The 26,507-nt window shown below is 42.4% G+C and overlaps 1 protein-coding gene across 4 annotated transcripts in view; it reads left to right on the top strand.

The window, feature by feature from the left end:
* TBC1D5 (TBC1 domain family member 5) overlaps positions 1-26,507 on the top strand; it is an 842,416-nt gene that overhangs the window by 449,243 nt on the left and 366,666 nt on the right. For all 4 annotated transcript variants that reach the window (XM_073630202.1, XM_073630199.1, XM_073630201.1 and 1 more), the window contains one exon: positions 22,323-22,431. In XM_073630202.1, coding sequence (XP_073486303.1) covers positions 22,323-22,431 — 109 coding nt within the window. The remainder of the gene's footprint in view (positions 1-22,322; positions 22,432-26,507) is intronic.

Genomic DNA, 26,507 nt, shown 5'->3' with positions numbered 1-26,507 from the left:
GCCCACCAGTGCTGCTAATCAGTGCCACCTGTCAGTGTCACCTATCGGTTCCCATGAGTGCCACCTAATCGGTGCCCCTCAGGGCAGCCTCATCATCGCACATCAGTGAGGGGAAAAATTACCTTTTACCTAACTTTTTTTGTTTCTTTAGCAAAAATAAAAAACCCAGTGGTGATTAAGATACTACCATAAGAAAGCTCTATGTGTGAAAAAATTTAGTTTGGGTACAGTGTTGCATGACCACACAATTGTCATTCAAAGTGCGACTCTGCTGAAAGCTGGAAATTGGCCTGGTCAAGAAGGGGGTATAAGTGCACAGTAAGCAAGTGGTTAAGTTTTGTTATACACATTACAAAGCTTTCAAAAGAAAAAGACAAAATAGTAAAATAACTCATTCAGTTCCATATACAGATCAAAAACATTCAGAGCTGGTTACAAAATGTCTGGATAGGACAATATAGAGTACTGTACTTCAGCAAGGTGTAAATCTTATATCATAAAAGGTAGAGTAAAATGGTTCATGAAAATTTACACAAAACAACATCCTGCACTATTTGTATAATGAATCTCCTCATGTGGAATGTAAAATGTAAGCATTAAGGCTGGTTGATAGAAGTGGAAGTCTAATGAGGGGGTGGACAACCAGGGGGACTACATTTTTTTTAAACGTTTTTAGACAACCCCTGTGCTGGTAAGTAAACTTTTCCCTATCCAAGATAGTATTAACAGAGTCACACCACTGCGAGAAAGAGAGCCAAGAGAGCCAGCCAGCATTGTGCAATTTGAGTTTTTGAGCAAGAAATAGTAAACGTATCATCACTAATTTGGACAATGGTGGTGTCAGGGAGTATGCTCAGTAGGGTAATTTTGGGGTCTAACGGTAACTGGACGGAGCATAGATTTTGAATAGTTAGAAAAATGGCTGACCAGTATCTAAATAATTTAGGACATCTCTAAAGCATGTGTATTAAGGAGCCATTATCTCTGAAACACCTGGGGTAGCAGCGAGAATCAGCTCTACCCAGAAGTATTATTTTTGAGGAGTACAATACACCCAGTGTAGAATAAATAACTGTGTTAATTTTTTTAAATGGGGAAATAGAAACTTCAGGTAATGCTTCCAATGCCGATGTCCACTGGTCTTCGTCTATATCACCAATATCCTGTCTCCACTTCACTCTGCAGCTTAACTGTACAGTATCTTAGAACTCACAGCCACCATTTAATCACCAATCAAACCTTGCTTTGTGGATCAAGAAGGGACTTCCAATTTGCGAACCAAGGAGAAGTATACACTAGAGGTGTGGGAGCATCAGGGTCACATCTCCTGAACTCACCCCCTCATGGAGGCGCCAGGTCCCTCAGAACCCCAGCTCCCCATTAATGTGCTGATGATGGTCCTAGAGTCCTTGGTATCCCTGATGGAAGTGGCGTGTGGGCAAAGGCCTAGCAGGAAGCATCCTCTGCCTTCTCCTGCTCAGTCTGTCTCATCTGTTTCTGAGTCTGAGGCCACTGTGGACAGTGGGACTTGATACCACGCTCCCTGATGCTTCTGATAGTGAGGATGCAGATAAGGGAAATAGATCTTTCAAGTCTTCCCTGGGAGGTTCCAAGCAACCTTGGTCTGGTAAGCCTTGAGCTGGCTTCTCCGCTCCTGCAGATAAGACCTCTTAAGCATGAAGGTCTGCCCTCACAATTAACTGGGGTGGGGGGACATCTTCGCTGGTTTCCAGCCTTGTGAACCTCCTCCGTGAGCGTCAAAGGGGTCCACGAAATGATCCTTTTGGGGGTATCAAATAAAGGGGCTGAGTTAGTCCGTTTTGTTGTTTTTAGGCCCTGAGTCTCCTCGTGCGGGTATAATTCCTGCAGAGGTTCGGGTGACATCCAAACTACCCAAAGTCCCCCCTATCCCCGTCCAGGAAATTTAATCACCTGGGTCTGACTCTGGATTTAATGTTGATCAAGGTGGTCCTTCTTCTGGTCAAACTTCGGGAACCACAGGCTGTGATTCGCCGGCTGCTGTCTCACAGACAATCTTCTCTCCCGACTTGCATACAGGTTCTGGGCCTGGTGGTGTCCACCTTCAAGGCAGGCCTGTACGCAGCTCCTTCAGGAGGTTCGGTTCAACAGAAAGATACCGAGGTTCGTGGCAAGTGTAGTTATATATCACAACAGCAAGGTCACGGGTTCCTCTGGTAGGCGCTGCAGTCATCCGTATTGCCACTGTGAGGCCAATACCTTCCTCTTCTTGAGCTTCTTCTGCGGTGCCTGCAAAAGGATCGAGGGCGAAGGTCTTCTGGTCATTCTGGTGGCCGTAAACGTCCCTTGGGGGCTACCTCTCAGAGAGGACCAGTTGTCCCAAGGGCTAAGCTTCTATCCTGCATTACAGTCGCTGGTTGTGATCCCTACTATGTTGAAGGAGAGGAAGTCGACTTCTAGCAAGATATACCATCGTACGTGGAAAGCGTACATTTCTTGGTGTGAGTCGATTGCGGCTCATCCTCGCTGCTTTTCTGTAGCTTGGATCTTGGCCTTTCTTCAACGGGGTGTTGAGCAGAAGTTGGCCTTGAGTACCACCAAGGGTCAGGTATCTGCCTTGACAATCTTCTTTCAGCGACCCCTAGCCACGCACTTTTTAGTTTGTACCCTAATTCAGGGAGTTTGACATGTGGCTTCGCCTTTACGATCTCTTTTGCTGCTGTGGGATTTAACCACTTCCGGACCGCCGCACAGCGATATACGTCCTAACTTTGAAGAGGGATATCTTTGTTATGGCAGCAGCTAGCTGCCATAACCCCGGTATCTTCTTCTTCAGCGGGCGGTCCGGTATCCGATAATAGTGGTCTCTGCGGCGTATTCACAGCAAGATCACTTTTATCGGTGGCGGGAGAGGGGCCCCCCGGCACTCTCCCGTGCCCTCCGCCGCTTACCGCAGTCGGTAGTGGCGGAGGCGATCGGATCCTTCTCCTTCCTGGGTATGGAGACGAGTGAGGGGAAGATGGCCCCCACCCTTCTCCATACCATTGCAGGGCGGAAGCGATGTCAAAACGTCACTTACGCCCATAGCTCTTAAAGGGACTTTTTTTTTTCAAATTAGTGTAAATATGAGATCTGAGGTCTTTTTGACCCCAGATCTCATATTTAAAAGGTCCTGTCATGCTTTTTTTCAATTACAAGGGATGTTTACATTCCTTGTAATAGGAATAAAAGTGACACAATTGTTTTTAAAGAACAGTGTAAAAATAAAAGGTAAAATAAATAAGAAAGAAAAAAAAAATTCTAAACGTGCCCCGTCCCGCCGAGCTCGCGTGCAGAAGCAAATGCATACGAGAGTAGCGCCTGGATATGAAAACCGTGTTTAAACCACACATGTGAGGTGTCACTGCAATCAATAGAGCGAGAGCAATAATTCTAGCCATAGACCTCCTCTGTAACTCAAAACCTGTAACCCGTAGAATCTTTTAAATGTCGACTATGGAGATTTTTAAGTGTAAAAGTTTGTCGTCATTCCACAAGCAGGCGCAATTTTGAAGCGTGACATGTTTGGTATCAATTTACTCGGCGTAACATTATCTTTCACAATATAAAAACAAATTGGGCTAACTATACTGTTGTTTTATTTTTTAATTTAAAAAAGTGTATTTTTTTCCAAAAAAAGTGTGCTTGTAAGATCGCTGCGCAAATACGGTATGAAAGAAAGTATTGCAAAGACCACCATTTTATTCTCCAAGGCAGGCGTAGGGAACCTTGGCTCTCCAGCTGTGGTGAAACTACGAATCCCATCATGCCTCTGCATCTAGGAGTCATGCCTGTGATTGTCAGGTTCTTGCAATGTCTCATGGGACTTGTAGTCTCAAAACAGCTGGAGAGCAAAGGTTCCCTACCCCTTCTCTAGGGTGTTAGAAAAAAAAGTATAATGATTGGGGGTTCTAAGTAATTTTCTAGCAAAAAAAAACGTTTTTAACTTGTAAACAAATCTCAGAAAGAGGCTCGGTACTTTAGTGGTTAAACTTAGTGCTCTCGGCTCTCCGGAAACCTCCATTTGAGAATATTCGGGAGATTCTCTTGCCTAAGTTGTCCCAGAAGGTGGAATTCTTGGTGGCTAATATATAGGCCCATAGGGTATTGGAGTTGGCGGCATTATCCTGTCGTACTCCCTATTTGGTGGTCCACAGATATAAGGTTCTTTGTCCCTGTCCATCGTTCCTATCTAAAGTTGTCTCAGACTTCCCTTTCACTGAGGACATTATGTTGCCTTCCTTATGTCCCAAGCTGGCTCATCCCAAGGAATTTGCTTTGCATGTCTTGAATATGGTTTGAGCGATTTGGGTGTATCTGGCAGCCACCGAGTCCTTTCGGAAATCATACTCTTTGTGGTTACACAAGGACCAAGGAAAGTGCTACCTGCTTCTTCGGATACCATCTCCATATGAATCAGACAGACGGTGACTCAGGCCTATTCTATTAAAGGTCGGGTTGCTCCTTTTCCTGTCACGGCGCATTCTACGCAGGCGCTTAGTACATCTTAGGCCTTCTGACATCAAGCGTCAATATCTCAGGTTTGCAGGACGGCCACTTGGTCGTCGGCGCATACTTTCTCCAAATTCTACAAAGTAGATATTTTGGTATCTGTGGATGCTTATTTTGGCTGCAAGGTTTTGCATTCTGCTGTTTAAGATGGGCTGTTCCCTCTTGAGGGGTGTTTTTCTTGAATTTTTTATTTCAGATGGGGCTCCTGTGTCCTGGTTGAGCTCCTGTAACCCAGTTAGGGCTCATGTGTTTAGCCTTGGGTTATTTTTCCCACCCCTCATTTCCCTTTTGGCACTGCCTTTGGACATTCCTATACTAAATGTACTAAACCGTAAAATCTATTTCTCTGAGTTCATTGACAGACACAGCACCCACCCCTCTAAGGAGTTTTTGATACTTCTAATACTGCATGCTACTAAACTGAATGCCTATCACAGAGAGGGGCTTATACTGTATACCAGCTGAGGACGGCCCATGGGCATAGCCAAGTTTTTTTTGTTCTGCCTAGTCCTACTCCCGCAGAAGGCAATATAACCCTATAGTCAGGATTAATGGAGCGCTGTGTCCGTCGATGAACTCAGAGAAATGGATTTTACGGTGAGTACAAAAATCCTATTATTATAATGCAGCTTATCATTTCTTGGATGTGATGGCTGTATTCATGTTCTTTTTTAGGCTTTCTTCTTTTTTTTTCTATTCTCATCTGGTGATCCAGCCAGTAAGTCTGTTGTTTTTAAAAGAACAAGCTCTCCACCAGAATGTATCAGTTATAGAGATGAGACAATCCATTTAACACTAGCAGTGGTGCTTACAATGATCAGCTTTTATTTATTCATTTAAAGTCTTTACCCCGAAAGGATAAAGTTTGCTGTAGCTGCTTATACATTATTTGATGGAGTTTGGCTTCAATTTGTTAGTGTATTTAAATCCCCTGTGCTCATTAATCCAGAGTGGGGACACTCTAATACAAGAAGTGTGTTACTGGCCAGATCAGAAAGTGAAAACAGAAGGGGAAAGGCTACTAAAAGAAAACTGATGCAGCCACCACATGTAATGATTGGTAAGCTGCAATATATATAACATTTTTGATTTTGGGTTTAACACCACTTTAATGTCTGACATAACATGGCTTTAGATAGCCCTTGTGATATACCTCTTCTGGTGGTTGTGTACTGCCTAAGGCCTCTTTCACATGAACGATCCATTCAGGTCCGCCTGTCAGTTTTCTAGGCGGACCTGAGCGGACCCTCCATAGACCTCTATGGAGCGTCGGATGTCAGCGGTGACATGTCTGCTGACATCCGACCCGCTCCGATCCGAAAAAGTGTAACGGAGGAAAAACCTACTTTTCCATCTGCTATCGGATCGGGTGAGGACGGACTCTACGGTCCGTCGTCATCCGATCCCCCATAGGGGAGAGCGGCACTGTGACAGGTCCAGCAACGGACCTGTCATCTGCCTGCTCAGCGGGGATCCACAGAGCGATCCCCGCTGAGCAAGCGGATGTTAACGGGGCGGATCATCTCGGATCCGTCCCGTGTGAAAGGACCCTTACATCTCTAATTGAAGTGGTGTTATATTGCCCCATATACGTACCTGTTGCTAATAGTCACTATACATTTTCCATAGCTCTAGTGTAATTTCCTTAATCATATCCATCTGCCCTACTGTCTATGTCTCTTGGACTGTCAAAGCTCCTCTGCAATATTGGGAATTACATTACCAGGAAGCAGTATGGTAACTTGTAGGAGCACCTGGTCATCTCCTACAGACAGATGGGTTTGGTAACCATAACCAAAGAGAAGAAGCAAGAGAAAAATTCAACCCACCAGCTTCTGTCAACCCACCAGCTTCTCAAAAAACTCTCCTGACATTCTATAACAAAATATAATATTTGCCCAAATACTTGTTACTGGTACTGTAAAAGCCTCGCTTCAATAGCCTACTTGTTAAAGAATGAGGAAATATACTGTTTTGTGATATCAAGAGCACAGAGTGGGAATGATGACTCACTTCTCTTTCGCTCTAATAAGAGGAATTAAATACCCAACGCTGGTATTGAAATGTGAACAAATGTTGCTTGATAAAGATTGGAATTGTATGCATGTAGGTGGAAAGTAAATAATATCCTTTAATGATAAGACTAAACTGGAGTGTGTTGCAAAACAACGACCAGAATTTCAAGTTGCAGATGTTACAGATGTTTCCATATTGACCATAGATAATATAAAAAATGAAATATATGTCTGCGGGTTTTTTTATTAACGTTTAAAAAAAACAAATAAAACAAGTGGCTTAATCTATAAATGCAAAAAAAAAAAACATACCATTTGGTGCCGGTTCACACTGGAACGTGGTGTGGGAAACCCATGTTCCGTGCGCATATACCTAACCAACTTCAAAACGCACTGGATCTGCGATCTGCGGCAGGTATCAATGTACAGTTAATGACACCCCCAATGCAGATAACAAATGCAGTGCTTTTGCCTGCACTGGATTGTATGGTACCAAAGTACTATGTGATTCAGTTGCAGTGCATTTTTAAAAGTAGTGCATGCACTACTTTTGGTGTGCTGCAATGCGATTTCAGATCATTCAGTCAGGTTCCTGTGTGATTTCTGGTGTGAATCAGCCCTTAATACTATAAAAATATCTTTTGCTAAAGGTACATTTTTGGATAGAGTAGTGATGGATTAGAACAACAGTTTTTATATCACTACCATAATGTTTCTTTTGTGATGCCAGTTCATAATACATTAAAGACAGCATTCAGTAAAACGTGTTCTTTTTTTAATACCTGGGTTTATTGCTTTCAGCTGATTTATATATTGAAAAGGGAAGGATAAAAGTGATGGCAGTGATAGTTTGGAATACACGTTGTCACTACAGGGGATGCTTAAAGCGGTAGTAAACTGCAGCATAAAAAAAAAAAAAAAAATCCCCTGCAAGACAATGGCATAATGTGCTAGTATGCATTACATACTAGCACATTATGAAACCGTTAAACTTGGAATGAAGCCTTCCAGTGGCACACTGTCACCACTGACAGGGCTTCTATCTTTACCGGTCTTCCTTCTGGTTTCGCAGACTCTGGCAGTCTGAATGGCCGAGCTGTGATGATGTCATGCACGGGAGTCACAGCCACAGCACAGCGCTCTGAAGAAACGTGACGGGTATGCCGTTCCTTCGGAGCGCATGCATCGGTGACGTCACTGCCTACCAAAAGTGTGAATATCTCCTAAACAATGCAAGTTTAGGAGATATTGATCTTACCTACAAGTAAGCTTTATTATAAGCCTACCTGTAGGTAAAAACCACAAAGCTGACTTTACTACTGTTTAAAGAGAGTCACCTCTTCTCATGCTTGACTTTTTTTTTTTTTTTTTTACCATTCACCCATTCAGGTGAAATCACACCCACCATTATTAAACACTATTTCTATATTTTTAATATGCAAATTTCACTTTTAACAATTCCCAGGGTTGATTTGCTGGAAACATTTTCATACTGATCCTTCCTTAACAGAACAACAGTCTACACTAAAATAATGTCAGGGTTCTGCATAGCCAACATAGGTCATGGCCTGGGGTGCCACAGACTTTTACACATTGGAGTTGATTTACTAAGACCCCGTTCACACTGGGGAGCTTTTCAGGCATTTTAGCGCTAAAAATAGTGCCTGAAAAGCACCTCTCAAGCCACCCAAGTGTGAAAACCTGAGTGCTTTCACACTGGGGGGGTGCGCTTGCAGGACGGGAAAAAAAGTCCTGCAAGCAGCTTCTTTGGGGCGGTGCGGGAGCGGAGTATACGCCGCTCCTCCACTGCCCCTGCCCATTGAAATGAATGAGTAGCGCTGCCAAAGCGATTTGGCAGCGCCGCAACACGGACGCTATTAACACTTTCTTCGGCCGCTAGCAGGGGTTAAAAGCACCCTGCTAGCGGCCAAAAAGCACCACTATAACAGTGGTAAAGCGTAACTAGAACTAGAATGGGGTCTAAAACTGGAGAGTGCAAAATCTGGCGCAGCTGTGCATCGTAGCCAATCAGCTTTAAGCTACAGCTGGTTTCTGTGCAGAGCTGCAGCAGATTTTGCACTCTCCAGTTTTAGTAAATTAACTCCAATGTGTTACTAAATGTCATTAACATATTTTGTATATAATAAAAATTTCCTGGCAGCAAACCTGCCCACTAGAGCAGTCACTGCAGTTCCTTATTGATGCTATCCCTACACAGTATACTGTGTTTACAGTTTATTCTCTGTGTATGTGTACACCTCAAACTCAACTAGTAGCAGAGTGGAACAAAAGTTCTACTTGTCTGTTAAGTGTGCCTTCCTTGGGTACAATGTCTGATCGTGTTAGAGAGAGATTAAAGCTAATTTATTGAGTGAGCTTAAGCGAGGGGTGGCACAAGCCAGTTGGCCTTGGTGGGCATTATTTATAAATGCAGCCCTAGCAAAAAACACCTGATTGGCTGAAACTAATAGCCCTCCTTCTCCTACCGTGTGTGGTGTTGTGCATGGTACTGTTTATTAGGAGACATATACCAATACAGATCCTTTAGTTTTGCCAGATATATAAAATATATTAATTGTTTTTGAGTACATTTATGTTGGGATTCTTTTTTATATCTCCCTGGAGTTATCCTTTAGTTTAGTAAAGCTAAGATCTGCTGGCCCCATAGTAAATGTATAAATAGTATGCCTTCTTTTGCTTTTAAGTATAACATTTTCCTAATCATACAGTATAGGTCACAGAATTTTTTAAATCCATTAAAACTGGGTTACATGCAGCTACCTTCAGGTGATTGGACATCAGCAAAATGGCTTCAGGGACATCCCCCCCCCCCCCATATAACCACTCCCACTCCCAGCTAGCCTCAGTTTTTTGCCTGTGTCCTTAGATGATAGACCTCTTTTTTTTTTTTTTTTTTTTTATGGAGCTTCCAGATTAATTAACTCCTCGGCAGAGCCTTGCTGCATCATACCTAGACATTGCCTGAAGGAATATGCAGGGCTGATCTGTAATGTTGCTTTGCACTGGCTCCTGCTGTAGACACTCTCCCTGGCAAGTAGTGCAATATGTGGAATTAGCCGCATGGCGATTTACAATTCCAGAGCCATGGTTTGCCTGGGTGGTGGTACGCTGAGGGTGAAGCAAAAAAGTGGTTAAATCCCATTATTCCTGCTACTATTGTCATAAAAACAGGGCAGAAGCCTTTTAAATATTTATCCCCATTTGCCCGCCATTTGCCCACTACTGTTCTCCCCTTAGGGGTAAGTATTTTGCCACCTTCCAGTGGCATGGTTTGACATTCCAGGATGTTCTGGGTTAATGGCACTTTGACGCCATGTGGGCAACATTCAGGAGGGCACCTTATGTGGCACTGGCACAGTATTACACCTGAGTGAACTAGGTGCTACTATGCTTGCACAGACAAATGCACAGTCCAGGCCCTGGTACCCTTTCCTCTGATGGTTGCCCCCATTCTGATTCCTTTCTTCTGGTCATTAGTTGGGCTGTTTGCCACACTTGGCTCTGCCTTACTTTCTAAAGAGGAAATTTTCTGTCAGACTTCAGATCCCTGGTCTTGTTCAGGCCCTAAACAGCAGACTGCATTATCGATTCCCTTCTGCCTCCTCTCTGGGATCAATGTTTTATTTGCAGTTGAGCTGCATAGAGGGCAGGAGGAGGAGACGTCACCTGAGGAAGCTTTCTTGCCTTCCAAGGTGTTGAGTCTAGATGATGCATCTGTTACAAACATTTCTTCTAGTCTTAAGGAGACTATTACTACACTGGTGGAAGCTGTACACGCTTGTTTTACACACTTTGCAGCGATAACAGCTTCAACTTTTCTGGGAAGACTGTCCACAAGGTTTAGGAGTGTGTCTATGGGAATGTTTGACCATTCTTCCAGAAGCGCATTTGTGAGGTCAGGCACTGATGTGGATGAGAAGGCCTGGCTCTCAGTCTCCACTGTAATTCATTCCAAAGGTGTTCTATCGGGTTGAGGTCAGGACTGTGCAGGCCAACAATTTATATATTGCACATTCACATCAGTCCCTGTCCTCAAGGATCTTACAGTCTAAGGTCCATAACTCACATTCATTCATACTGTACACATACTAGGGCAAATTTAGACAGAAGCTAATTAACCTACCACTTTGTGTTTGGAGTGTGGGAGGAAACCAGAGTACTTAGAGGAAACCCGCACAGGCAGAAGGAGAACTTGAAAACTCCATCCAGGTAGCCCTGTGAGATTTGAACCGACCACCCCAGTGCTACCAGGCAAAAGTGCAAACCACTTAGCCACTGTGCTGCCCCTACTGGATGGCTGTTTAATCCTTCTCTGATGCCAGTTTTGGGTGTGTGGTGCTACAAGCCGCTCTCCGAGACCTGTTTTTGGTGGAGGGCTAGTGAGTGGGCATTGTCTGCTGTATTGCCCACCCCTCAGTTGGACTGCTTTTGGACTCTCAGTCGTAATGATTTAAAGAAGCCTGTACTGTATGATCAGGAAAATAGTATTTTTCACTTGCCTGTTTCCTAGACAGCAGTGCAGGACACGGAACCCTTGTGATCTCTCTATTGCTTGCTATGTATCTGAAGCTAGGGGAATGTCCCTGCAGCCATGCTTTTTGCCAGCATCCCGTCATCTGAAGGTAGTCGTATATATGGTAAATGGAATTGTACTCATTAAAAATGTTAGCAGTCTTCCTGCATTGAATATGAGCTAAAAAGAGCACTAGAACAGGTTAAAGTGCATTTTTGGTAAAAATGTAGGTAATATATGAATTTCTACATTTATTTCAATAGTTTCCAACTTACACTTAATAATCTGAACAATCTTAAAGATAAAAACTCACTTTTTGAAAAATTCCACACATTTACTTCATTGAATTCTTTTACACATTCACTATTCCCAGTGAATATGCCTGAGGTGCTGAGAGGATAAGTTTCAGAAGACACAGTGAGTACAGGAATCAGTGCTTGCAGCCACAAGATACCATAGGATATGTAGCTCTTAGAAATCTAACTTAAATATGTTAGATTGTCAAAAATAATTATCATTTGTATTGCTATTAAAATGCTAAGGTTATACAATTTTAGGCCCCCTGCCCTAAGCAGGAATGACTATCTAAATTTAGTTTGCTGGGTGGTAAAAAACCCTAAGTATGTGTTCTCTGTACGCATTTGGTATTCCCCTATGCTCAGTATTGCTGTTGTTTCTGCCTTCAGCCAATAAGTGTCACTGGTGGCTCTGGCATTAGAGTGAAAGGCTACAGTATGCTGGGTTATGAATATTTATGTTCACTCTGGCCAACCACTAGGAAGTTTATTGCCAGTGGTGCATGCAGGGGAGAGCATTTATATTTCGGCTTTACCATGTGACACTGGGTGCTTTCTAATTGTATGACATGTTAGGCCTGTAACCTTTATGGGGCCTAACATGTGCTTGCTATTGGAGGCTTGGAGTTGAGTTTCAAGTTGTCCAGCCTGGAAGGAGGGGGGAGTTGCTCAGCATTGAGAATCAGGAATAAGGACTCTGCTAAAAGAAGTAGCTAAATGGAGCTGAATCCTTACAGGGGCCTTGTGATTCTCAAAGGTGGAAGTACAGAGACATTGCCACGGTTGGGGGTCAGGCTCGGATTTCAGTAGCTAATAGCATTAGAGAGGCCCCCTCCAACCAGCTGGATAAGTACAGAGTTCCTGATAGTGGAGATGTGTTTTGCTGCCTGTTAATACTAGGTTGCGACCCTCAAGATTGCCTCATCAGGAAGTTAGCAAGCCAGGGTCCAGTAACAGATATAGCAGGTAGGGGTGAAGTAGAAGCATAGACAGTTACAAGCCAAAGGTCAGTAACAAGTGGTAGCAGGTTGAGATCAAACAGAAGTCGAGGAACAAGTCAAGGTTCAGTATTGAGTGGTAGCAAAGATACGAACGGCAGACAAGAGCAAGATATTTGCTGAAGAGAGCACAATATTCTGCAAACAAGAAGTGCAAATGGTTAAAATAGGAAGTTTACGGGAGGGACAAAGGGTTCAAAAGAAACAAGGTTCAAGGAAAGATTATTCAAGAAATTAGCCAGGCTGATGTCCAGATCTTAACCTTCTCTCCCTGTGTGTTTGGAGCTGTAAAATCATAAAAAGGGACTAAAGTTACTGGCGCCCAATATTCCTCAGTCCCCTGTTGCTAGTCATGAACTAATCATGAACTTAGAGTAAATGTCAGCCCACCTTGCCACTGGGGGTCTGCCACTCCCCTCCGGGTGTCAGGGGGGTGCTACAAAATGAAAGTGTAAGCTGTGACTATAGATCGTCTTTAAATACTTTTCGTTATGGAGTCTGGTCATGTCTGGCCACATGTCTGAAAGCCTAAGCACTTGGTCATGTTATCACTGTTTAAGTGAAAATTAGAGCTGAGATTAGCTAATCTCCCCCTTCAGCAGAGGCTTCAGACATGCCTGCACAGAAAAACTTGTTTCAGCCCTTGGGTTGCTCTTTCTAATAATTATCAACAAGACAGTTCACATACTGTAGCTCATGATACATTTTTAGTTCACTTGCTGTAATGGAATATTAAAAGCAAAGAGAAACCAAATACAAAAAAATGTATAAAATGCTTACAGAATGTTCTTTCAATTTTCTTTTGTTTAATGGGGACAAAGCGACTTTTTTTTTTTTTTTTTTGACCATATGGATGAGAAAATTTGAAACCACAGAATGGAAATTTTCTCTTGTTTCTTATCTGAACTTTCAAAATTTTAACTATTAATGTGGTCTTCAGACAGTAAAAATTGCATTGTATTTGTATACTATTGTACCACTTGAAACCAGAAATTAAAGTTCTAAACATGGGCATGGCAATCAAACAAAATTTTGCAGGGCTTTCAGAAGAAATTCATTGACTCCATGATGTCATCATTAAATGCGCCAATGATTTTTCCAAATTTTGTATGACCATCTGAACGAAAATCTAACAGTGTATGGCCAGCTTTATTTGTTAGGCCAAGCTTTCAGATCATGATGGATAAAATGCCTGAAAATCGCCTTCAGTGTGAAAGGGGTCTATGGGTGCTATGAGCCCACCAGTGTCCTAAAATGGCCCTTGTGGCTTTTTTTATTAGTTTCCAGAACAGACCCAGGTAAACCTTTTATGCTACCAATGTCGATAGTAATACGGATATACAGTATATCTGATGAGTTTTGGGGGGGCTATAGTGGTTTTACCTGGATGTAACAGCAGTGGATGCGCTTATACATAGTGAAGGACTCAAACTACTTGCTGGGAGATCTATCAACATGCTGGCAAAGCTTGTAAAGAAATATATATAAGGGTTCTTAGTGCAGAGAAATGTCTAAATTTAGCCCTGGTCATAGGCATTAATGGGGTCATTACTAGTATTTTCTGATTGATCAAAATCTAACAGATTTGATAGTGAATGCCTATACTTTGTTGACTTTTGTGTTATGCCCCGTACACACGGTCGGACTTTGTTCGGACATTCCGACAACAAAATCCTAGGATTTTTTCCGACGGATGTTGGCTCAAACTTGTTTTGCGTACACACGGTCGCACAAAGTTGTCGGATTTTCCAATCGCCAAGAACGCGGTGGCGTCAAGCACGTAAGACGAGACTAGAAAAGGCCAGTTCAGAACCAAGCGCGGCACCCTTTGGGCTCCTTTTGCTAATCTCGTGTTAGTACAAGTTTGGTGAGAGACGATTCGCGCTTTTTCAGACTCGTGGCTTTCAGATCGTTTTCTGCCGTTCAGTTTGTGCTTGTGGGTTTGTATCTGCTCTTCAGTGCATGCAAGCAAGTTCCGCGTAACTTTAATTAGTCATTGTATTCTTGTTCGTTCGTTACTGTTTTTCAGGTCGCTCTTCACAGGCCTTGCTGTTCTTCAGTGCGTTCTGTTACTTCGTTCTGAGCAGCTGACCGTTTTCTAGCCATGTTGCGTATGCGTACTCCTCGTACAGTTCGTGCTGTGCGGGGGCTTGGTGTTGGGGTCCTGACCTTGACACAAGTCCAGTCCATGAACAGGGTGGGGAGGAGTTCATGGACCAAGAATTGGTTGCTTCAGCGTGACCAGTTCTCTCATATGCCTTTGCTCCGTGAGAATAATCCTGATGATTTCAGGAACTTTCTCAGGATGACGGACCCCGTGTTTCACCGTCTGTTGGCTTCGCTGACCCCTTATATTAGCAGGCAGGATACCTGCATGAGGCAAGCCATCACTCCGGAGCAGAGGCTGGTCGCTACCCTGCGGTACTTGGCGACAGGGAGAAGTCTGCAGGACTTGAAGTTCTCGACAGGCATCTCCCCCCAGGCTCTGGGTATCATCATCCTAGAGACCTGTTCTGCCATCATACAGGTCCTGCAGAAGGAGTATATGAAGGTAAGATCTTTATCCTTTAATATCACATTTTATTGTATTTGATGTTTGCTAATATATTGTATTTCTTTCCTCGTTCCCTAATTACCATGATTGTAATATGCTGTGAATGTCCCCTTTGTCCTCATGCATGCTGGATTTTTATGTAATTATTTTTTTAGGTCCTTCATACAGATTGGCGTTCAATAACCACCCCAGCATGTTCTCTCCTGGACCTATATTCACCTCATGTAGTCACTTAACAATGTATTTTATCAGCTCCATAGTAGTGCTTTACCCCAAACACCCCCTAAAATGTTTAGAAATGTTATTTTAGCTTTAAATTCTGGCAGAGTGGCAGAGGCTTATTTTTTGTGGTGTCCCCAAATCATTTTTAGTAACCCTCCCTCCCCCAACTGCTAAGTCAGCTGATCCCAATTCTCTATCTATCCTCAATCATCTATCTGCTGACTTTGCCAAACCCATACACACTATACCCATCTCTTTTGTGGTCTGATTTATGGATGAATTCCCCAAAGCATGTAGTGCAAGGGCCTGCCTGTATACTTTCCAATGGTACTGTTTGAATTTTTAATATACTATTATTATCTTGAGTCAGGTAATAGCAGAATGTTCAAATGTGCTCAAATGTGTACAATGTGTATTTATATCTTTGTATTCGGACACTTCTTACCTGTCCAGTGGGCTGCCAATAGTGTAACTGAGGGGCTGTTCCAAGTAATACCCTGTATTTAGGCATTCATCTCTCAATGAAGTGAAGAGGGTTACCTGTCCAAGATTTCCACACCCCCCATAATGTTCGAAATGGCCCATGAGAGGGGGGGGGGAGGGGGAATATGATAGGTGTACCTTATACTTTGGTGTTGTTAAATTCCCCTTAATAAATGCTATCTGGAGGTTGCCCCAGAATGTTTGTGCCTAATCTGCTTGCCATGTTTCTGTGCAAAAATATTAATTTATTTTTGTTTTCCTCAACAGTTTCCTTCTACGTCACAGGAATGGCAGACTGTGGCCTCCCACTTTGCCCAGCGGTGGGACTTTCCTAACTGCAGAAGGGCAATTGATGGGAAACATGTCCACATCATCCCACCACCCAACTCAGGGTCGTACTATTTCAACTATAAGGGGTTCAATAGTATTGTGATGTTGGCGGTGGTGTCGGCTAATTACGACTTCTTGTATGTGGACGTGGGGAAGAATGGCCAGATGTCCGATGGTGGAGTCATCGCCCAGACGGAGTTCTACAGGCGTCTCCAGGATGGCAGCTTGGACTTGCCAGCTCCAGAGGACAATGTGGAAGGACTCCCATTCGTGTTCATTGCTGATGAAGCGTTTGCGCTGGGGGACCACCTGATGCGGCCATTCCCGATGAGGACCCTCACCCCGATACAGAGGGTTTTTAATTACCGGCTGGCCAGAGCCCGAAGAGTGGTGGAGAACACATTTGGAATCCTGGCCAGTCGGTTCCGCCTATTTCTGACACCTATCCATATGGCGGAGTATAAACTGAACCATATTATACTGGCGTGCTGTATTCTCCATAACTTTTTAAGGAAACATTGGGCCAACTATGCTGGCTCAGTTGGGCCTGAGGCCGGAGTGATACCTGAAACACTGATGGCGCTTGAAAGCGGCCGTCCTGGCTTGCCCTCCCTGAGTGCCCGTGATGTCCGGTTACGATACCTGGAGTTCTTTGCGGGTAGGGGGGCCATCAATATGCCTTCAAATTTGTGAAGCCTTTTTCCAATAAAAAAAAAAAAAAGAAATTCTTTGTGGACATTGTGTTTGTTTTAGCTGACCCTGACAGCAATGTGTGGAGTCCTGAAAATGGCGTGATTGTGTAACCTTATACAAAGCACTGTTGGCTGTTATTTACTAAAGGCGTATACACTTTTTATACTACAAGTGCTCTTGAAACTGCAATGAAAATGCTCTTGTAGTGCAAAGAGGATTTGCCCTTAGGAAATAACCACCATTTTTTACGAAAACAGCAATTACATCACCACAAAATGTTGTTGCGTTGAGACAATAATCCACACATTCTTGATTAACAATCTTTTTAATACCTGCACAATCACATGTGCATTTAGAAACGGTTTTTAGAACAAACCAACATGTTTCTTGTATAACAATTTTTGGGGCGGCATTATCAAAAATAGAAATGTCCATTTACGATAAAACAGGCCTGTGTAAAACCAACAAGAAAGACAAAAAACTTGAACTTACAAAGTTCACATATGGTAAAACCTAAAGGCAATATCAGACATGAGTATTTAGGAACTGTGTTTGATATTGCGTTCAGATGGGGTCAAATCACCCCTTGAAAAGCCAAATTTGGAAGATGCACACCAATTTACGAATGTCAGCATGTGCGACTTGCCATCACGGGGGATCAAGGGACATGTTTTGGGGGAGAAAGCCCTTCCTCACCGCTACTTTATTATTGAGGAAGGGGTTGCACCCCCAAAACGCGTCTATTGATCTCCTGTGATGGCAGATAGTACATGTTGGCACACTGTGTGCATCCTCCAAATTTGGCTTTTCGAAACAATTCTAAAAAATTTTTAACATTGTACCACACAAAAACAAAAGTGATTTTGTGGGGTATTAAATTCGCCCCAAAACATCAATGATGTTATTATTTCTTTTAATCACATCATTGATTTTTGTCTTTATGTTCTCCAATTCTAAATTACACCCCATGATCTCCCCGATCAGCATCTGGGCACTTTCGGATGTGAAAGGATCTCGATCACCTAAAAAGAGAGAAACCAAACAAAAACAGGTATCAAAAATCTGCCAGCATCCATCGCTTACCTGAGCCTGTGGTCGCAGACACTCACCTGTTGTGGTGGCAATTTCAACCACATCTTCTTCCTCCTCCTGCTCCACTTGGGTTGGGGGTATTTCACCTTCTTCCACAGGTGGGGGGTCTCTGGTCTCCTCGGATGAGGGGTGTCCTCCGAGTCTTTTCTCCCCTATGTAAAACAAAAATGGTATAATTAGCACACAGTGATTTGATGGCAGAACTATAAATAGGAAACATTGCTTGGAAGTGGGGTACAATTGTCTATTTTAGCAGAGTTCAAAGATGTCGCTTTTTTATTGTCCTTTGTCAACCTGAAATACTTTACCTGTTTAGTACAAGCTTCACAGATGGAGACCCCCCTATAGTATACACTGGAGCACCTGTGTGCCCCCCCTAATAAAAATGGTGTTCTTGTGTCCCACACTAGTGCTCCAGTGTCCAGATGTGAAAACAGCTGCTGAGTGTCCTCTCCTTACACAGAATCTAGTTAGCATTTCATTCTAGTAACAAACCCATCTACACAACCAAATATTTTGCATCCAAGTAGGCCCTAAAAAATGTTGGCAAATGCATATGGCAGAAACAATGTTGTTTTAGAGGGTGAAAAAAATGTTTTGGATACGAACGAATAATGGGCCCATGAACATTAAAATTGACAGTTTAAACTGTACAATTAAGATAAGCATATGGAGCAGCACGAACGTAATAAAGACAAAAATAATAGGAACACAGCACAACTACTTACTTTTTTGCAGCACTCTCCGGATCTTTCGGTACTGCTCGGGCTCTCTTAATTTTAGGTCCGACCACCGCTTCCTGAGCTGATCTTTCGATCGTCGTACCCCGAAGTTCCTGTGCAGACTTTTGATCACTTTCGCCATGATCTTGGCCTTTCGGATATTGGGGTTGGGGTAAGGCCCATACTTTCCGTCATAGTCGGCCTTCTTCATGATGTCCACCATCTCCAACATCTCCCCAAAGGACATATTTGTGGCCCTAAATCGTCTCCTTCTGGATCGGGACGTGTCCGGATCCGGGCTTTCCTCCTCCTCCTCATTGCTAGAATTAGCACGCACCTGCTCTAACTCCGCCATGTGCTCTTCACCCACTGCGCCGAACGAAAAGGGGCGGGGAATAGACTAGAAAGAACGTCAGGGGCGGGCGGAGTTACACGCATGCGCAGTGTGTATAAAGCGTAACACGCGTGCGTAGTACGTACGATCTGTGAGCGGACAAAGGAGCATTGGACGCGCCGATCGTAAGAACGAAGGTAAGAGACAAACTTGTGCCTATACTGCTTCTAGATTGAGGCCTATATTGTAACAAGATTAGGATAGTTTTGTCTGACATTAGGCTTTGTCTTGTGTTGTGTCTTGCAGTGAACATGGATATCTTATTAAAAGAGAATGACTTCATGTCAATATTCATTGATATGTTAAGGGAGCTGCCATGTCTGTGGGAGATCAACCACCCACATTACAAGAACCAAACAAAGAGGAAGGCAGCGCTGGATCATTTGTTGGAAATTGTGAAGCAGGTGATCCCCATGGCAGACATCACATATTTGAGGATCTTAATTGGTGGCCTGAGGAGAACATATGTAAGGGAGCGCCAGAAAGTCCAGGATTCGCAGAGATCCGGAGCAGCAGATGACATCTATGTCCCCAGGATGTGGTACTATGACAGGCTGCATTTTCTGGCAGGCCAGACTGAACCCAGGTCATCCCTCTCCAGTCTTCCTTCCACGCTTTCTTCCCCCCCAGCTGAGGCTTCTGACGCCCAACCTGGGTCTTCCAGGCAACAACATGTGGAGGAGCCCAGCTTGAGCCAGGTATAGCATTCCTCTAAATAGTTCAGGTTGTCCAATCAATGATGTTAACTAGATGTTAGTTTGGAGTACTAATTTAGGATTGTGATTGATGATGCAAAAACTAAAACCATGTCCCTTTTTCATACACAGGGAAGTCTCAGCCAGGAGGTGGCCGGGCCGAGCCGGCTGCCTGATCTGCAGGTCCCTCCCCAACACCTGGAAAGAGAAAGTGGCAGGAGGAGGAGTGCCCTAGAGGAGGCTGCCATAGGCCTCTTTTGGAGGGCTACAGAGACCCCTGGGAGCACCACACACCGTGGAGGAGGACTTCGCTGCCATCATTGCCTCTAAAATGCAGAGGATGGAGGAGGGACAACAACTCATGTGTGAGTCGCTCATATTAGAGGCTCTTAATAAAGGTATGAGGGGCCAAATTACAGCTCAGACACACCTTTGCGAACTCACAGATGGTCCTCCTCCTCCTTCTCCTCCAGGTCCTCCAAGTCCTCCTCCTCCAGGTCCTACTCCTCCTCCTGCCACATCTCCAACAGCACAGCCACAGCCCGGAATGAAGCGTGGTACCACAGCCTGGGGACACAGAAGTCATCTGCTGCTTTCCAGATCTCTGCGACTTCTGGACCAGACTGCCCTCCCTTACATATGGACTCCTCAGGCCACCAATTTTGATGTTCAAGAATTGATGTCTGCCCTGGGGATCCCAGGCTTCCCTAATTTCTCCTGCTGATCCAGTGTTGCCTCCCTCTTTGTTTAGTTCTGAGCCCTTAATAAAGGAATTTTGTTTTGAATTATACTTGCCTATGTGTGTTTGACTTCAAAAAGGACAGTTTGTGAGGATTCAGGTACATTTCAAAAATACAATGTGAAATTAACAAGGGACACCAACACCAAACAATCTCCTTGAGATTAAATAATAAAAGATATCAATGGTGTTGTGGTAACTTGACACAAAAACACACACAAAAATAGTCTGTAGTAAAACTAAAAATAACATTAAAGAAAGATCAGCCTTGGAAAAAATACAAACATAAAATCTAAACCAAAAATGGCTTGAAATCACAAAAAAAAAAAAAAAAATTCTGTCAGATGTGACAAATAACAATATATTCAGGGAATCCCAAGAAAAAAACACAAAAATAAGTTTGTGAGAAGTGTGTGTGAATATGAGCAGCAAAACTACTTAATTCTTCTCACATTATAAAGAAGAAGAGAAAGCGCTGTATTAAACCATTTTTAACATTACAGCGTGACGAAAGTGCTGTATCCATTGCGAACGCTAATTTTACCTGACCAAGCTGTTCCATGTCGGAATTTCTTCTGAGCATGCGTGGCACTTTGTGCGTCGGAACAGGCCACACACGGTCGGAATTGACGCGATCGGATTTTGTTGTCGGAAAATTTTATCTCCTGCTCTCCAACTTTGTGTGTCGGAAAATCCGATGGAAAATGTCCGATGGAGCCCACACATGGTCGGAATTTCCAACAACACGCTCCAATCGGACATTTTCCATTGGAAAATCCGACCGTGTGTACGGGGCATTAGTGTCTGGTCATGATATTAGCTGTCCTCAAAAACATTTATCTGTAGAATTATGTGTTAACATATAAGAAAAAACAATCCTACGTTTATTAATTTTAAAAAAAACTAAATTGTTGAAACTCATAGAAGCCAAAGACAAGCTGGCAACCCAAATGGCATCTAAGATTTTACTAGTTGATAAGGACACTAGTCATATTTAATTTTTTTTTTTTTTGGGGTAGGTTTTTTTTCAAGTTCACGTTGGAACGTGACCTCGATTTGTGTATCTAATTGTAAGCACACAAGTGTACAAGCATCAGCTAGTCAGGTCATTGCGTACTATTCTCCAGCTGATGATGTGTCATTCATGGCATGCGATGGAGAGAGACACAGAAGAGAAGCCAAGTCAAGTTCTTTTGTTCAAACTCTGTAAATGGTTTAGGACAATTAATTTCCAATCATTTCCCAGTAGAGCAGATTTACTTGTATATTAATGAGGCACAGGTGTTAGGCCCCTTGTGTCTGTAAGCCTGGGAGGCATATTTAGGTTGTTTATCTAGTCAGCCATAGGTATTGCAAGGTGCTCAAGCTTGCCTTTTTAACAGTTTATAGAGTAAGGATTTTTTTTATTTTTGATGCTATTTTATTTAAATTTGCCTGCACCTGTTAAAAATTTAAACCTGCTCATGTAGAAATAAGTATGAGCCGTTCCGGTGGTAAATAGCGCTAACAGTTAAATAATGCCATCCTCTGTTATGTTTAACAGCCCGTCTGCTGTTAAGATAAAGAAGAGGGGGGGGGGGTTAATTTAGGCAAACATTTTATCGAGGAGCTAATAGTTATTAGCTGGAGTTGCTCTCAATAATTCTGCCCGTTGCGTCTCTCTACAGCGCGCAAACGGAAATACGATCATGCCCGTATTAATATTCATTTTTCTTGTTTATTCAGTGAACTGCAGTACCAACATTTTCGAGAAAATGGAATGGCCTCCATAGGCATTATGAATTTCAGTAGCTGGCATAATTATAGCGATCTACATATTCATTAAATCCTGAGAAGAAATGTGTCCAAAAAAGACAACCATGCGTTTTAAAACTGAGCTTGAATAAAATCAGTGTTAAAAAATGCTACAAATGCTTCTTTTTTTTTTTTCATATTATAACCACTCATGAAATACAGCATGTTGCTGTCATATGTTACTTAAATATAATATATCTAAGTTTTTCCTTTTTTTTTTTACCTTCACAGCAAAGAGTGGGAAGAACTTTTTGTAAACAGCAATTATTTGGCAACGATACGTCTGAAAGGGATTAATGGGCAGCTGAGAAGCAGCAGGTTCCGGAGTGTTTGCTGGAAGGTAAGGAGAAAATATTTATTTATAGTTTGTGGTTTGCAGTGTATCAACATTTTACCTGATGTGCTTGAAGATTATTGGTGCAGTCAGGCTTTTCCAGGTGACTAAATCTACTGTTTGAGAAGCTGTTATTATTATGTGCGGGAAATTTTAGTAATCACAGAGCTGCTTTTTATTGTGATTTTAGGGAAAAATATATATATATTTTTTTTCCTAAACTGAATGATCTCTTGTGCATATATATATATATATATATATATATATATATATATATATATATATATATATATAGAAAGTGTAAGTGTTTTTTTTCCATCCAAGCTTCAGGATTAGCAGTGATCTCTAGCAGTCTCATGTGATGTGTTTCCAGTCTGACTGTCTCTGGAAGCATGTCTTCAGCCTTCAACGACTTATTTAGCATGCCTCGCATTCTCTGATCATCGTATGCAGCATTTCCACAGTCTCTGACCATCTCTTGCAGTGTGCACATAGTCTTTGACCATCTCCTGTTCTATGTCCACAGTCTGACAGATTGGTAAAGTCAAGGGTAACACCTAAAGCCCCCTATATCAGGAAAGTTGACCACCGCCGCTCTACAGCATATCGTATCTTCTGTAAGTTGTGATAGGACAGTTACAGCTCTGCATAAAATCTTTACATATACATTCTTTAATAATGTAGATCAGGGATGTCCAACCTTTTGACCCTCCTGGGCCATACTAAAGAAGAGGAATTGTCTTGGGCCACACAAAAATAAAATACACTAACAAAAAAGGATAGCCGGTGAGCAAAAAAAATCAGGCAGATCACAAGTTAACGATCACTGATATAGATTATGTATCTATCTAAGTAATAGAACCTAATTTCTTGTAATATATTTTTATTATAAAAGTAAACGAGGGCAACATAAAACTAGTGCAATATTTTACACTGTTTTGATAAACGTAAGCATTAGTATCTGGTTCGATGACTGTAGTAGCAATTCTCAATGAATTCTTAAGGTGCTCATCAGATATTTTGGTTCTAATTTTGATCTTTGTGTGCTTCATCCTTGAGGATAGTTACTGAAAACTGATGAAATGAATAAGTTGTGATTGTAAAGATTTAGATATCTTTCTTTGGGAAGATAAAACAGTTTACACATCCTCCCTGGGTCAGCTGATAGCCTCCCATGGCTTCCACTACCATTCATTTGCCAATGACACCCAAAACTATCTATCTACCCCTCAGCTCACTCCATCAGTCTCCTCACACATCACTGATTTACTAACAGACATATCAGCCTGGATGTTACACCACTTCCTCAAACTGAATCTATCTAAAACCGAGCTCTTAATATTTTCTCCCCCATGTGCCACTTCCCCTGACTTCTCTGTCAAGATCAATGGTACAACTATCAGTCTGTCCCCACATGCCAGGGTGCTAGGGGTAACCCTAGACTCTGAACTGTCCTTTCAGGCCCAAATCCAGTCCCTGTCTAAATCTTGCCGCCTTAGCCTCCACAACATCTCTAGAGTACGCTCCTTTTTAACCAATGACACCACCAAGTTTCTAATTCACTCCCTGGTCATCTCTCACCTCGACTACTGCAGCTCACTCCTCATTGGACTACCTTTACATACACTTTCCCCTCTTAAGTCCATAATGAATGCTGCTGCCCGACTCATCCACCTTACCAATCCTTCAGTGTCCTTTGCCAATCTCTGCACTGGCTTCCACTCACCCAACGAATAAAATTCAAAGTACTAACAATAATTTACAAAGCAGTCCACAACTCTGCCCCAGCTACATCACTAACCTAGTTTCAAAGTACCAACCAAGCCGCTCTCTTCTGTCGTCTCAAGACCTCCTGCTCTCTAGCTCCCTTGTCACCTCCTCCCATGCTCGCCTACAGGATTTCTCCAGAGCTTCCTCCATCCTTTGGAACTCCCCACCCCAATCTGTCCTACTGTCCCCTAATCTATCCATCTTTAGACGATCCCTGAAAATCCTTTTCTTTAAAGAAGCTTATCCTGCTTCTAACTAATACACTGTTTTACTTTCCCCATCAGCTCACCCCCCCCCCACAGCGATTACCTTTTGTATCAATTGACCCTCCCTCCTAGATTGTAAGCTCTAGCGAGCAGGGTCCTCTGATTCCTCTTGTACTAAATTGTAATGTAACTGTAATGTCTACCTTCGTTTTGTTAAGCGATGCACAAACTGTTGGCGCTATATAAATCCTGTTTAATAATAATAATAATAATAATAAAATGTATTAAAGTCCAAATAAAGAGACACTGTCAATTTTTTTTTGGCTGCATGTGTTCGCTAAGTGCAAACACATTTTTATAAGAAAAAATAAATAAACATTTTTAAGTAATTTTACAATTTTGTGTTGGGCGGCATTCATAGCCGTCATTTGCCGCAGGTTGGACCCCCCCTGGTGTAGATCATTAGCCTTACCCCAGGCTTCCCTGTTCAGTTACTTTTGTGTTATGCCAAACAGAAGGGATTGAGCAGTCTTTTTCTCTTTCATTCTGTAAAGAGACTAGTTTCAGACTAGCCATACTTTACCTGAGATTAGTTGCAGTTCACAAACAGAAACACAGCATCTCAGAAACAAGTAAAACTTGAAGAAAATATATTTCTGCCTAAGAGCCCATAAGCATGTATTGTGTAGATGTATGGTGTAAAACATTTTTTTGCATAAAGTATATAGATGTTAAGGTGGCCCTTATTGAGGCTTTACTGGTGGGCTCTTGATATCTCTGCCCGATACACAACAGCCACTCTTTACATAGGGAAGTGGTATTGCTTAACAGTGTCCAGGTCTATTCTTATCTATGCATGTATGAGTAGTTTTATTACAAGGATATTAGTATTGTTACAATTTGGCCTGTAACTGTTAGCTATTGGCTGTGGCAATTCTAGCGCAGGATAAGAAAAGTTTGATAATAAAAGGGTTAAAGTGAAAACCTTTCCCAAAAGAATGAGAGTGGCTGCCATTGCTGATCTCTTTCTAAAAAAAATGTAGCCTGACTGTTATGCTGACCCTCTGTCTTCAATACATTTTAAATCCCTGACCAATAATGACTATACAGTACACATGAGGAAAGTCTGAGTGAAGGCAGAAGTCCATATTTTTTATGTTTTTTTTCAATAGGGGTAATGGGGTTAGGGTAAAGTCTAAGGGTTAAGGGCCATCCTAGGCTTTGTGCGAGGCAGAAGCACTGACTGGTTACTAAGACAGAGGCAGTCAATCAGTGCCACTGCCTTACACAAGACAGAGATGGTCAAGAGGACAGTGGCCAGAGAGACTTGGTTCGAGTCTTCACCAGCTGGCAGATAGGTCCTTCATGCAAAGCAATGAAACCATCATCAACGCCTAAACACAGGTTATACTATGTATTTCTAAAGTGAACATTCTTTGGATTAGGTGCATCAAGAGAGATTGTTATATGTTAACTTTTTTTTCTGTGTGCTAAGAACAACTTCACCAGTTCAACAATAGTTTTCTGTAGGTCCTAGTGGTGGCTGAGGTTGTTCTAGTACAGAAAATGTGTGAAATGGCCCTATAATTTCGGATTGTCCATCACTGTCCTATTTTTTTGTTTTTATAATTCCGTTATTTATTTAGCAAAAAGTTACATCAAACAATTATATGCAAGAAAATTGCTTGATAGAGTTACAGAGGCATCACTCTCCTTATTGAAGACAATGGCCATCAGGTCCAACAATGAGGATGAATCTCTCAGTAGAGAGACACAGACAGCAAAAATCTGAACGTTTTTTCCTCACTACTTATCTTTAAAAAATATGTTGGTATTTCATACACTTTTATTTTATCTAACTGGGAAGTTTAAAATGTTTCATACTACTGTGGGAAATAAAGCTGGGTTTGTATTTCAAGGTTTACTGGTTCTTTAACATGTTGATGCCAAAACACATTACAAACCGCCTAAGCCAAACCACTTTGTGTCAAAGTTAATAACACTTCTGGATATCCTGCATCCCAGACATGCTGACAAGGGACAGTGTGTGTCTTCTCATTATGATCATCTTCTTAAATAAATGATCTTGTAAACACACAATTATTT

The sequence above is a fragment of the Aquarana catesbeiana genome, linkage group LG05, assembly GCF_042186555.1.
Source record: "Aquarana catesbeiana isolate 2022-GZ linkage group LG05, ASM4218655v1, whole genome shotgun sequence".
Classification (NCBI taxonomy): domain Eukaryota; kingdom Metazoa; phylum Chordata; class Amphibia; order Anura; family Ranidae; genus Aquarana; species Aquarana catesbeiana.
The sequence above is the reverse complement of the archived record's forward strand: the minus strand, read 5'-3'. Positions and strand labels throughout refer to the sequence as shown.